The sequence below is a fragment of the Neomonachus schauinslandi genome, chromosome 11, assembly GCF_002201575.2.
Source record: "Neomonachus schauinslandi chromosome 11, ASM220157v2, whole genome shotgun sequence".
In the NCBI taxonomy this organism is placed as follows: Eukaryota; Metazoa; Chordata; class Mammalia; order Carnivora; family Phocidae; genus Neomonachus; species Neomonachus schauinslandi.
In genome coordinates this window covers 68,530,253-68,545,461 of record NC_058413.1, presented here as the reverse complement: position 1 = coordinate 68,545,461, position 15,209 = coordinate 68,530,253, and the positions used below count along the sequence as shown (strand labels likewise).

General features: G+C 36.0%; 1 protein-coding gene across 2 annotated transcripts in view; it reads left to right on the top strand.

Moving 5' to 3' along the window:
- NOX4 (NADPH oxidase 4) overlaps positions 1 to 15,209 on the top strand; it is a 177,356-nt gene that overhangs the window by 149,725 nt on the left and 12,422 nt on the right. Inside the window, exons 14-15 of one of the 2 annotated variants that reach the window (XM_021679095.1) lie at positions 6,035 to 6,154; positions 8,330 to 8,438. In XM_021679095.1, coding sequence (XP_021534770.1) covers positions 6,035 to 6,154; positions 8,330 to 8,438 — 229 coding nt within the window. The remainder of the gene's footprint in view (positions 1 to 6,034; positions 6,155 to 8,329; positions 8,439 to 15,209) is intronic. The other variant, XM_021679096.1, reaches the window with a different exon arrangement.

Here is a 15,209-nt window from a genome sequence, read left to right as displayed (position 1 = left end):
AAGGATAAAAACCATATGATCATTTGAACAGATGCAGAAAAAGCATTTGACAAAGTACAACATCCATTCATGATAAAAACCCTCAATGAAGTAGATCTAGAGGAAACATACCTCAACATAATAAAGGCCTTATATGAAAAACCCACAGCAAACATCATACTCAATGGGGGAACTGAGAGCTTTTCCCCTAAGGTCAAGAACAAGACAAGAATGTCCACTCTCATCACTTTTGTTCAACATAGTACTGGAAATCTTAGCCATAGCAATCAGACAACAAAAAAGAAATAAAAGGCATTCAGAGTGGTAAAAAAGAATTAAAACTTTCATTATTTGCAGATGACATGATACTATAAATAGAAAAACCCTAAAGACTCCACCAAAAAAATACCAGAACTGATAAATAGATTCAATAAAGTCACAAGATACAAAATCAATGTACAGAAATCTTTTGCATTGTCATATACACTAATAATGAAGCAGCACAAAGTGACATTAAGAAAACAATCCCATTTACAGTTGCACCAAAAAAAAATATAGGAATAAACTCTGAAAACTATAAAATACTGATGAAAGAAATTCAAGACAACACAAAGAAATGGGAAGAGATTCCATGCTGAAGGGTTGGAAGAGCAAATATTTTTAAAATGTCTATATTACCCAAAGTGACCTACACATTTAATGTAATCCCTGATATTAATGCAGTGCACTCTAATAAATGCAAACCAACAGCATTTTTTCACAGGACTAGAACAAGCAATCCTATAATGTGTATGGAACCACAAAAGACCCCAATCTTGAAAAAGAAAAACAAAATTGGAGGTATCACAATTCCAGACTTTAAGTTATATTACAAACTGTAGTAATCAAAACAGTATGGTCCTGGCATAAGATAGACACATCGATCAATGGAACAGAATAGAAAACCGAGAAATAAACCCATGATTATATGGTCAATTAACCTTTGACATAGCAGGAAAGAAGATGCAATGAGAAAAGACAGTCTCCTCAACAAATGGTGTTGGGAAAACTGGAAGCAACATGTGGAGGAATGAAACTGGACCACTTTCTTACACCAAACACAAAAATAAACTCAAAATGGATTAAAGACCTAAATATGAGACCATAAAAATCCTAAAAGAGAGCACAGGCAGTAATTTCTCTGACATCAGCTGTAACACATTTTTCTAGGTTTGTCTCCTGAGGCAATGGAAACTAAAGCAAAATAAAGTATTGGGACTACATCAAAATTAAAAGCTTTTGCACAGTGAAGGAAACAACTAACAACACTAAAAGACAACCTACGGAATGGGAGAAGATATTTGTATATGACATATCCAATAAAGGGTTAGTATCCAAAATACACAAAGAACTGATACAACTCAACACCCCAAATCAAATAATCCAATTAAAAAATGGGCAGAGCACCTGAATAGACATTTTTCCAAAGATGACATATAGAAAGCCAACAGACACCTGAAAAGATGCTCAACATCACTCATCATTGGGGAAATGTAAATTAAAAGTACAATGAGATATCAACTCATAACTGTCAGAATGGCTATAATCAAAAACACAAGAAACAAGTGTTGGCTATGATGTGAAGAAAAAAACCCTGAGGCACTGTTGGTGGGAATGGTGCAGCCCCTCTGGAAAACAGTATGGAAGTTCCTCAAAAAGTTAAAAATAGAACTACCCTGTAATCCAGTAATTGCATTACTGGTATTTATCCAAGAAAATAAGAACACTAATTCAAAGGGGTACATGCACCCCTATGTTTATTGCAGCATTATTTACAATAGCCAAATTATAGTAACAGCCCAAGTGTCTATCAATAGATGAATGGAAAATAAGTGATATGCATATACAATGGAATATTATTCAGCCATAAAGAAGAATGAAATCCTGCCATTTGCAAAGACATGGATGGAGCTAGGGAATATAATGTTAAGCAAAATAAGTCAGTCAGAGAAAGACAAATACTGTGTGATTTCACTTATATGTGGACTTTAAGAAACAAAACAAATGAACAAAGAGAAAAAAAGAGAGAGACAAACCAAACCCAGACTCTAATAGAGAACAAACTGATGGTCACCGGACGGGAGGTGGGTGGTGGGATGGGTGAAATAGGTGTTGGGGATTAAGAGTACCTAAGAGTACACTTATCATGATGAGCACTGAATAATGTATAGAATTGTTGAATCATTATATTTTACACTTGAACCTGATATAACTGTGTATCAGCTATACTGGAATTAAAATTTAAAAACTTAAAAAAAATAAATAAAAAAAAATACAAAAAACAGCTGCTTCTCTAAGGTCCTTTGCACCACATTCCCATCTACTTCTCATCTCACGCTGTGTTCTCAACCCCAGTAAATGTCTAGAACCCTCAATTCTTGTTTTTTTTGCCAGATGTTATTCTGGAACACCAAACCTGTAGGGAGGATGTGCATGGGGGCCTGTTGGTTGTAAAGCAGACAAGTAGGAAAGAGGTGTGTTTCTTAACTGCTCTTCTCCTTTGCTGGTCGAATAAAATGTCCTTGTGTCTGTTTTTTCCTATAGGAAGCAGACACGAGTAAAGAAGGGGACAGTACCATAATTACTGAGGACAGGAGATGTACTTTTCTATCTCTAGGACTTTGCACACGAGAGAGAGAAGCCCTCTCTGAGGACAGGGAGGCTTGTCTCCTATTCACTTCCATCATCTCCAGAGTGCCTGAAAAGTGCCTTTTTTAGGACAGATGCTAAAGATTTTGTTAATGAACAAATGACAGAGATTGGTCCAAACAGAGCATCAGTCCTAACAAAGAAAAATTCATAAATACAATTAGCAGGAGATTGAATGAAGAAACTGTGCTGGAAATTCCCAGGAAGGGCTTAGCTGGTGTGAATATATCCTTGAGCCAAAATGCTTTGCTTATTTATACTTCCTGTTATTCCTGTTGGAAAAATTCTTCTTCCAGATGTTTTTCTATTTTGCCTCTTCACTTCATTTAGGTCTCTGTTCCATTGCCGTATGCACAGAGAGTCCTTCTCTGACTATCCATTTAAACTGCTGATGCAAAATTGCAAGCATATATAAAAGTAAACAGAATAGTCAAATGAATTTTTATGTACCCAGTCACCTAGCTCCAACAATGACTATGTTTTACCTGTTTTTAAAAGCACTCATCACTATAAATCATTATATATCTTTTTATATCTTTCTTTATGGGCTAGTTCCTCTTCCACTAGAATCAAAGAACCAAGAGGCCAGGGACTTTTTCTATCTTGTTCATCTCTGTTTCCGTGATGCTTTGCACACTGTCTAGCACACTGCAGGTGCACAAAAGCATTTGTTCAATGAGTGAATGACTAATTAAGATTGCACTGGGTGTAGTGGGTTCTAAAATAGTTGTAGAGATTTGTAATGATCTGTTTTTGAAGTTGGCAGTATTTATTTTTAAGCCCAAATTTCTTACTTAATGTTTATATTCTAGATTTGCTTACATGGTGAGAAGTGGTAGAATCAATTCACACATGTTGTTTTTGAGCCACTGCTATTTTGAGATTTCTATCAAGAATCTAACGTACTGATCATTAATTTTCAAATATCTTCTGGTGGCTTTGTTTTCAGGTTGTTGTTTTTCTGTTCAGCGAAAATATCTTTATGAAAGCATTGGGCGTCAGACAAGTATAAAGAATCGTATTCTAAATCTGCTCTTTAAATACATGTTAAAATCATCTGCCAATTTTATCGCTGATGTTTTTATTTTTATTTTTTTTTAAGATTTTATTTATTAATTTGAGAGAGAGAGAATGAGAGAGAGAGAGCACATGAGAGGGGGGAGGGGCAGAGGGAGAAGCAGGCTCCCTGCTGAGCGGGGAGCCCGATGCGGGACTCGATCCCGGGACTCCAGGATCATGACCTGAGCCGAAGGCAGTCGCCCAACCAACTGAGCCACCCAGATTTAAAATCTTTTAAATTACAACAGTAATTTAAAAGATTTATCTGATCTTTCAAAAGATCAAAGTATTGTAGTCCTTCTTTCATCCTCCAACCCATGTAATGTGATTTTCATGTGAAGATGCAAAAACTCCAGGAAGGTCATTTTTGATGTCCTGGTATCAATTTTATCTTTGAGTCCAAAATAGTATCACAGAAATCGTTGGTACACAGTACATGTTTGTTGAGTGAATAATCTGTAAAATGTGAAGGAGATGGATATAATAAGAATTAGGCATATTGTGTGTATATGATCTATCAGTATTTTCTGAATTTCTGCTGTGCTTAGAACACTACCTTAAGCATTCAAATTTTGGTTATTGTTCCTTGAGGTACAGTAAGTAGCTTTTTTATAAGCTATAGTATTTTTTAAAATCAGTACTCTTGCAAATTCCTTTGAGGAATTTAAATATAAACTGTACATGTGGTAGTCGTGCTGGTCTGAGGTCTGCTGCAGTAACTAGTGAACCTTGAAATATCCTGAAAATGTGATAAGGCACAAAACAGATTTCTTTCTTACTCATGAAGTGACTTCTGTGGGTCCAGTGGATCCAGAACAGCTCCCTTCAAGTAATTAAGTCAGGGATTCGGTTGGCTTTTGTCTTCTGGTGCAACTCATGGCTTTTAGTTTTCATGGAAGGGACAGAGCTTTTCCCTGCCTTATTCCGGAAGTAGCAAGTATTGCCTCTACTCACAGCCCAGTGATCAGAATTAGACATATGGCTCAATATAATCACAAAAATTCCAAGAAGTATTGTCTAAGTGCCCAGGAGGAAAGGAAACCAAATATTGGCAATGACTAATGGGATTACAACTTAGACCGCATGCCATGGAGCTCAGAGGTCAAAAGACTGTCCATTCATTCATTTAACGTTTAACCAGTAAGATCACAGATGCCTAATAGTAAGTGATCTAGTTGCAGTCGCTTCTCACAGTGAAAGACATTATATTGTAAGGCTGACGACATAAATGTACTTTTGGGGACAGTTGCTATATTTTAGCAAAGTTATTTTTTTGATAATAGAAAAAAGAGCATTAAAATGGCAATACCTTTATGATATCTTTCACATTAAGAAACCTGGAACTAGGTCATCTAGAGAGGCTATCTTAATTCTACAGCCATCAAGGTAAATATGAAGTCCATCAGGTCAACATTTTAGGTACCCGAAAGAAGGAAACAAAAGGAGGGATAAAGAGGTACAACTTTGAGCTGAGGCAGCTTTCTACAGGAAGCCTTCCAGTTTTTCCAATTGCACTGTCACTTACATGACATTAACCAGAACAGAATCACACAGTCAAAATAAATACAGCAGAGTGTGGGCGTTGTAGTGTTTTGGCTGGGCACTTTGCTTCCCTGAATAAATTAATGTTTTGTTATTAAGAAAGAATGGAGGGAAAATATCGAGTGAACAATTAGCAAGTTCTGTTGTAGTTAAGAAGGATTTCTCTCTCTCTCTCTCTCTCTCTCTCTCACACACACACACACACACACACACACACACACACTAGAATATACAATTCCAAGTAAGTAGAGATTCCTTTGAGATTGTTCTCCTGTTGTTTCTATACTAATAAACCTCACTAGAGCAAGAGGGAAACAGTTTCTTTTTTTTTCTCCTATTACTTTTCTGTTCACAAAGTAAATGTTTCAGTAAATATTTCTGCTACTGACTTTGCTATTAAATAGAACCTTATTTATTGAATTTAGATGCAGTAAAGCAATTGATATTTTAATTTAGTCAAATACAGTAATATAATATGATCAGAGCTTTAACTTGTCCTTAGCCGTCATGGTCCTATATACCCCTCTATACTTTTAATTAACGTTTGCCTCATAAAGGGAAGGCTTAGAAACAGATGTACCTGTTTTAATATTGAGACTTCATATACAGCATTTCTTGTTCCTTTCGGTTTATTAGTATGAGAATAATGAAAGAAGGCCTGAGCCATACAAAGCCTGGAATCTGGATTCAGCATGTTTGCTCCCTATTACAGAGAATTAATTTAACTTATTTTCATTTGCCCCACCTTTGTTTGCCTTCTCCACAGGCTATATATTGATGGTCCATTTGGAAGTCCATTTGAGGAATCGCTGAACTACGAGGCTAGCCTCTGTGTGGCTGGAGGCATTGGAGTAACTCCATTTGCATCAATACTCAACACCCTGCTGTATGTTATTTTGATCTGTTTTATTAGCTCAAATAGAGAACTATCAGTATTTCAAACATCTCTCTCTTAGTATGAGGTAATCCCTCATAGAATTTGTCTACAGTAAGCCCCCTCTTATATAGAGGGAATACGTTCCAAGATCCCCAGTGAATGCCTGAAATTGCAGATAGTACTGAACCCTACATACATTATGTTTTTTCCAATAAATACATGCCTGTGATAAAGTTTAACTAATAAGTTAAGCACAAGAAGAGATTAACAATAATAACTAATATTAAAATAGAACAATTACAATACTATACTGTGATGAAAGTTATGTGAGTGTGGTGTCTCTCTCTCCCTCAAAATATCTTATTGTTATATACTCACCCTTCTTCTTGTGATGAGGTGAGATGGTAAAATGCCTATGTGATGAGATGAAGTGAGGGGAATGATGTAAATATTATGCTGCTATTGACCTTCCAACAATATGTCAGATGGAGAATCATCTGCCTCCGTGGATGACCGTGGATAACTAAAAACCACAGAAAGTGAAACCACAGATAAGGAGGGACTACTGTACTTGTTGTTCATAGAACTCCATTTACTGATGGATGAGGGTAATAATTCAATGATTCTCAGTATGTGGTCCATGGCTTTCAGCACACTGTCTTGTAAAGTATCACCATAGGCATTCCTCTGTCCTTTTTTTTTTAATTTTTAAAAATTTTTTTTATTATGTTAATCACCATACATTACATCATTAGTTTTTGATGTAGTGTTCCATGATTCATTGTTTGCGTAAAACGTACTGCATGGAGCACTGGGTGTTATCCTCTGTCCTTTTAAAGCCATTCCACCAGCCTTCATTTCTGTACTTCCTCCTAAATGGTAAGTGGCAACCCTCATCCATTCTATCAGTAATTATCTTTGAGTACCTGTGTGCCAATCCGTCCTATAGGGACTAGTAAATACAGCAATGAATGAAACGAGTCCCTGCCCTTAAAAAGCTTATATTCAAATGGAACAGGTAAAATAGAAACCAGTGAGAAATTCATAAGTAACATTATTTCAGAAAATATTAGAACTCTGATAAAAAGAAGAGAGATTAATGGGATATGGAAATAAAGGGCTGGGTTCATTGTAGACGTATGGTCAGGAAAAGCTTTGCTAGGGAGATGACAAATGAGCCCATGATTCCTTGGTCTATTACTCAGCAAATTTATAACAGACTGAAGAATAGAAATTTCAAATGTAAGATTGCTCATGTAGGAAAGACTTTTTCAGTTATTTTTGTTCTAGGATGATAAGCAAAAATTAATGGATTAATATTATGAAAACACAAACAAAAAAAACAGTAGGAAATTATTCTCCAATCTATTCCGTTCACTTTTCAAGTAGACACAATTTGCTTTAAGAGTCTTTTATAAAGTACTAAAGAAGGAAATAATAAAGTTTAAATGATGTGTTTGAATGATATTTTATTTCAATTTTAAATACTTGTTACAAATTTGGGACTTTTTGGAGGTTCTTAGAAAAATAACCATATTCCAAGCCAGAAATCATTTGTTTCTGAAAACATACTGCAAGTTATTTGGACACTTAAAGTTAAGAAAAGGAGAAAATATTTTCTTAGCCTCAAGCCAACTTCATAATTATAAATAGGAATCCAGACTTGGAATTACCAGGCCTTGGAACGCATTACATAGTAGGTGACTGTTACATCTCTTTCTTTAATGATTTTTAAAAGGAGATAAACAACCAGCTTTCTGGAATGGTTTTGGCTCATTTTGCCTGGAGGCCAGGGCATGGCTAATAACCACTGGAGCCCTGCTGAGTGATAAAATTCACTGAAAATAGAGAACTTTTTTTCTGAGACATGGGGCTCATATTCTCATTCAGGAGTTTAGTTTATTGCCTTCATCTGAAAATGGGTGATATGCATATAATATTCACAAGCATAAACACTTAAACTCATGGAGTATATCATGCCTCTGAGCCCATATATTACATTTTAAATTCATTTGAGAGTCATGGTAAGTGCAATGACAAATGATAAAAAATGATAAATTGATACATGTAAGTGACTGGTTTTTCATTAGTAAATGAAAAGCAAATTTTCAAAGATACAGGGATTCTTTTTTTTTTTTATTTTTTTTGCCATCCTAATCACTATCATGTTCTTTAATTTTAAAGGGATGACTGGAAACCATACAAGCTTAGAAGATTATATTTTATTTGGGTGTGCAGAGACATCCAATCCTTCCGTTGGTTTGCAGACTTACTCTGTGTGTTACATAACAAGGTAAAATTAGGTTTGCTTTTACTTGTGCAATGTTTTTAAATAAAAAACTTTTTTTTCAAATTACAAAAGCAATAAATGCTCACTGTAGAATAAACCAGAAAATAATGCAGATAAGTTGAAAGAAGGAAAAAAAATCTCTTAAACTTCAAATAACAGAAGTAGCATATTAATAATTTAGTACACATATTTTCAGGTATTGATAACTGACAGTATGTGTTTATATCTATGATATGTTTTAACATAAAAATGCTACTATTGTTTTAACATAGGAATGTAGGCATATGGCCGATGGTGTATGCATATGGGGTGGGAGGGAAGACAGCGTAACATCAGCTGATGGTAGCTACTACACTTTCCATCCTTTGTTCTGTTAGCTCTGACCTCTTATTTCCACCTTTAATATTTCAAATGGACAATCACTAGACTTTTGGCACACTAGGCAGAATTTCAAAACCAAAATTCTATGTTTTATTTCTTATAGAGATTAAAAAAAAAAAACAGACCTTCTTCATCTATCCTACACATAACCTTTTATCTATATATTAATGTATGTATCTTTATTTTTCAAATTATATAAGTGATACACATGCATTTTTGCTGCAATTTTTTTCCTTTTCCTTTTTTTAAAGATTTTATTTATTTATTCATGAGAGATGGGGGGACAGTGCAGAAGGAGAAGTAGACCCCCACTGAGCAGGGAGCCCGACGCAGGACTTGATCCCAGGACCCCAGGATCATGACCAGAGCTGAAGGCAAACGCTTAACTGACTGAGCCACCCAGGCGTCCCTCCCTTTTCTTTTTAATTGTAGTATAGTTAACATACAGTAGTATGTTAGTTTCAAGTGTACAACATAATGAATCAATGATTACACATTGCAAACTGCTCACCACAATACAGTATGTGTAGTGATAATCTGTCACCTATAAAATTTTTATAATATTATTGAGTATATCCCCTATGCTGTAATTTTCATCCTTGTGACTTATTTATTTTATAACTGGAAGTTTGTACCTCTCAGTCCCTTTCACCTTTTTGACCCATTCCTCCACCCCCTCTTCTTTTTGGCTACCATAGTTTGTTCTCTGTATTTATGAGCCTGTTTCTGTATATCTGTTTTGTTTTTTGGACTCCACATATAAGTGAAATCATATGGTATTCATCTTTCTCTGATTTATTTCACTTAGCATAATACCCTCTAGGTCAATCCATATTGTTGCAAATTACAAGATCTATTTCTTTTGTGTGTGTATATACACACACAAAAGAAATATATATATATTCCTTATCCATATATATATCCATGTATATATATATATATATATATATATTCCTTATCCATTCATATGTCAGTAAACTCTTAAGTTGCTTCTTTATCTTGACTATTGTAGATGATGCTGCAATAAACATAGGGGTGCACATATCTTTTCAAATTAGTGTTTTCATTTTCTTTGAGTCAATATCCAGTAGTGGAATTACTGAATCATATGGTATTTCCATTTTTAATTTTTTGAGGCACCTCTATACTGTTTTCCACAGTGCTTGCATTTCCACCAACAGTACATGAGGATTCTCTTTTCTCCACATCCTCACCAACACTTTACTATTTCTTTTTGCTACTAGCCATTTTGACAGATGTGAAGTGATATCTCATTGTGATTTTGATTTGCATTTCCACAATGATTAGTGATATTAAACAGTTTTTCATGTGTCTCTTGCCCATCTGTATGCCTTCTTTGGCAAACTGTCAAACAACTTAGATAAACCAAATCCTCCCTTACTACTTTCCTCACCTAATCTGTGTAACCAGAGGCAACTCATGAGCGTTCTATAAATTCTACCATACTATTTGTATTGTTCTAGGAATTACTTATTTTAAACTTATCACTATGTCTTGAACATTTTTAATAATAGTACATTTAGAGTTACCTCATTCTTTTTAGTGCTATAGAGTATTTTGTCATATAGATATACTTAGTACTCTATTTAGCCATCCCTTAATAATGGATATTTACTTTTTTATTACAAAGAACACTACAATGATGGGGCCCCTGGGTGGCTCAGTCGGTTAAGCATCCAACTCTTGATTTCAGCTCAGGTCATGATCTCAGGGTCCTGGGATCGAGCCCCACATCAGACTCCATGCAGAGTGTGGAGTCTCCTTGAGATTCTCTCTCCCCATCTCCCTCTGCCCCTCCCCCTGCTCATGCACTAAATAAATAAATAAATAAATAAATAAATAAATAAATAAAATCTTAAAAAAAAGAACACTGCAATGAATATCATACATGTCTTTTTATTCAGATCCATTTATTCAGTCTGTCATTCTGTCACTCATCAAATATTCACTCATTGCCTACTATGAATCACAAACTGTTCTAGGACCTGGAGCTACATTGGAGAACACAATTAAAAGCAATTTTTTTATCTCATGTGATTTACATCCTAAGTGGGGAAGATAGGGGTGCCTGAGTGGCTCAGTTGGTTAAGCATCTGCCTTCGGCTCAGGTTATGATTCCAGGGTCCTGGGATCGAGCCCTGCATTGGGCTCTTTGTTCAGCGGGGAGCCTACTTCTCCCTCTCTCTCTGCCTGCCACTCCCCCTGTTTGTGCTCTCTCTCTCTCAATAAATAAATAAAATCTTTTAAAAAAACAATTTACATTTCCACCAAAAAGTATGAGACATTTATTCTAAAATGTTATATTATCAATCTTTTAAATTTCTACCAATGTCTTAAACAGTGAGATCTCATTCTGTTTTCTCCTAAATGCTAGTGAGATTGAACCTCTCTTCCTGTGATTGTTGACCAGTTGTATTCCTTTTGGGATTTCCTAATTCTACCTTTATTTTTCTAATTTTTAATCTTTCTTGAACTGATATATAGAACCCGTACATTTTTTTAAGTAAAATGATCCAAGATATGGACAGGCACATTTGAATAACAGATGCTTTATAAGGCAAGGAGTGGGGGAAGGAAAGGAATAAAGGAAAGAAAAGAATGTTAAGTGACTGGACCCTCAAAGGAGTTGAATCTTAAGATTTATGTTTTCTTTCCATTTCAAGTTTTTTTGATGGATGTGCTTTACCCTTAGGATTCCATGGAGTAAATAATATAAAAGCTTAAAACTAGTGTAAACAATACAGTGATGATTATCTTCTACACACACCTCTGCATCTATGTTTTGATTTTTCACATCAGAGGGATGAACACAGGTCCTTCAGTTGTGTCTCGGAGGATGGTGTGTTTGCAACTGTGTTACCAAGTTTGTGGGGTGTGTGTGTGTGAGAGAGAGAGAGAGACAGAGAGAGAGAGAGAGAAATCAATAGCAATAGAGCATAGGGTCTTTACATAGAGTCTGTGTAAGAGTAGCGGAAAGTGTTTTTGAAAACCAGATGAAAATGCAGTCCTTCAATCTTGTTCCAACTGTGAGCTCTTTCACATCATTCTAGAATGCCTAGGACAAAGCTATCTTAGTTGCCCTAGTCACTTGTCTTGGTGTCAGACTATCTTCAGTGATGATAAAAATTGATCTTAGGTGGATTTTGCTTGGCCAGATTGTCCAACCTGGTGATGGAAGAGTGCAAGGCCAGGTGTCAGGTGATCTGGTACCAGCTCTGCCAATATCTAACAATATGACTTGCTTCAAGTCACTTCACCTCTGTAAGTCATATTAGTAAAATCAAAATGGAGGATCAGGGCTCCATTAGGCATTTGGGGTCTGTCATTTACAATGGAACAGTGATTCTACCTCATATGAACCGCAAGTCCTTGCGTAAATCACTTAACCTCTATAAACCCGATTTATGCTTTCAATTTGTAAAGGAGGCTAACAGCACTTGAAACCTGATGTGAGACTTAGCTTTAACATACCGAAAGTATCTATCATTTTGAAGGCATTTAATAAACGATTGCTATGATTCCTATTAGTGATCTGTAAAATTCCTTCCAGGACTCACATCCTGTTATTTTTTATTTGTGAGAAAAATAAGGAAGAGTACAGGCAGGAGACATAAAGTGAAAAACATGATATTTGTGCATGATCCTACAATCCTAATCTATTTGCAAGATTGTGTTGATCCACATGTCTATTTTTTCACTGTTCCTTTATTTGGAGAACATTGTGCCTTTAGTAGATATTATTGTCTTCAGTGATGGGTAAGTTAAAGTGGAGACATCGAAATCATTAAAAACATTATCCAAATTTGCATAGTTCTTACTTGGGGCTGTGGGCACCAAACACAGTTATCGATGCAGGAGTCATAGGACTGATCTCAGAACAGCATCCTGGTAGACATTTAAGACAAGACTCAACACAAGCCATGTGTTTTGTGAGGTGTTTTAGTGGCATCTAGAAGTTTCTATTTCTTCACAATTAAAATTTATAAACCCTGATTCAATTCAGAAAGGGCCTAAAAATGAATTTAGCATTTGGATATAACTTGAGGCAGCTATTTGATGGGATATAATTAATGATTATATTTTAAGAATATTATGGAGCTGAGAATCATCACATCACTCTTAAAGTAAAATATGTTTTTATTGGGATTTTATATTCAGAGTTTCCACCTGTCAGAAAATGTATCATTTTAGATCTGAAAAGAGACCCGAGGGATGATGACATTCAACTCTATCTGTCACTGTCCTGTTGAAAAAAACAGGCCCAGATGAGTCAGTAATTCCTTAGAAGTCTCAGGGCCAGATAGTGTTGGCGATAGAAACAAGTCAGTTACCTGCCAGGTGCTCTTACCATTCACTGTAAGGCATCTCAGAGGGCTGATGAAACCCTCCTTAATAACCACCCCCCCATTTGCAATGTGACTTTATTTGCATTCCTGAAACTTCTACTTTAAGTCCCAGTATGTCATTTTTAAATTTTTATTTTATTTTACTTTATTTATTTTTCAGTTTTTATTTAAATTCCAGTTAGTTAACGTACAATGTAATGTTAGTTTCTGGTGTACAATTTAGTGACTCAACACTTCCATACATCACCCAGTGCTCATCACAAGTGCATTCCTTCATCCCCATCCCCTATTTCACCCATCCCAGTGCCCACTTCCCCTCTGGTATACATTAGCATATTCCCTGAAGCTAAGAGTCTTAGTTGGTCTCTCTCTCTCTTTTTTTCCCCTTTGCTCATTTGTTTTGTTTCTTAAATTCCACATATGAGTAAAATCATATGGTATTTGTCTTTCTCTGACTGACTTATTTCACTTAGCATTATACTCTCTAGCTCCATCCATGTCACTGCAAATGGCAGGCTTTCATTCTTTCTGATGGCTGAGTGATATTCACTGTGTGTGTGTGTGTGTGTGTGTGTGTCTCACATCTTTATCTATTCATCAGTCAGTGGACACTTGGGCTATTTCCGTAATTTGGCTATTGTAGATAATGCTGCTTTAAACATCATTATACTATATGGAAACAGTACTTTAAATCAGTTGATCCTCTTGCTGCAATAAAGTCCAGCAAAACCTTACCATCTCAAGCAAACCCACTATGCCGATTTACGCTCAAGAAATGGTTTGGCTGGGACACCTGGGTGGCTCAGTCAGTTAAGCATCTTCCTTTGGCTCAGGTCATGATCCCAGGGTCCTGGGATTGTGCCCTGCATTGGGCTCCTTGCTCAGCAGGGAGCCTGCTTCTTCCTCTGCCTGCTGCTCCCCCTGCTTGTGCTCTCTCTCTCTCTGCCTCTCTGTCAAATAAATAAATAAAATCTTTAAAAAAAAAAAAAAAAGAAAAGAAATGGTTTGGCTTTTGAAGAAGTGCTGGTCCTGTCACCTGAGACACTCAGATCCACACCTGTCCTCCAAGGAGCCCACCATGCTCTTGTATTCCTCTCCTTTTCTTCTTCCGCTTTTGGTGCCTGGTCCTTATATTTCAGCTTCTCCTTATTTCAGGGTGGTGAAAGTCGGCCCTAAGAAGAATACTTTTAAGAATAAAAAAATTATGGGCGCCTGGGTGGCTCAGATGATTAAGCGTCTGCCTTCGGCTCAGGTCATGATCCCAGGGTCCTGGGATCGAGTCCCGCATCGGGCTCCCTGCTCCTTGGGAGCCTGCTTCTCCCTCTGCCTCTCTCTCTCTCTCTCTGTCTCTCATGAATAAATAAATAAAAATTAAAAAAAAGAATAAAAAAATTATTTTAATAATTATTTAAAATTTTTAAATATTTCAAATCATATTTCTATAATTTTAAAAATATTTTTTAAATTTTTAAATATTTTTTCATTTAAGTTTTTATTTAAATTCCAGTTAGTTGGGGCGCCTGGGTGGCTCAGTTGGTTAAGCGACTGCCTTCGGCTCAGGTCATGATCCTGGAGTCCCTGGATCGAGTCCCGCATCGGGCTCCCTGCTCGGCAGAGAGTCTGCTTTGCCCTCCGACCCTATCCCCTCTCATGTGTTCTCTCTCATTCTCTCTCTCTCAAATAAATAAATAAAATCTTTAAAAAAAAAAAAATAAATAAATAAATTCCAGTTAGTTAACTTACAGTGTAACGTTAGTTTCAGGTGTGAAAATATTTTTAAAAGAATAGATTTCTGGACTCAGTCAGAGTCAGGTCAGTTATTAGTAGGTTCATTTTTGAATGAAAATGAAGAAGGCAAAAGGAAGCATACAGGGACAGCAACAACACTTTTACCCTCTTTGTTGGGTTTATTTTCCTTCAGATGATATTTTTCTTATTTTACTTTTCAAGGTTTTGAAATGTTTGAGATCTTTTCCAGACTATTTTTATGTTGGCAGGTATACTTCCTGCCTCATACAGTTTTGTG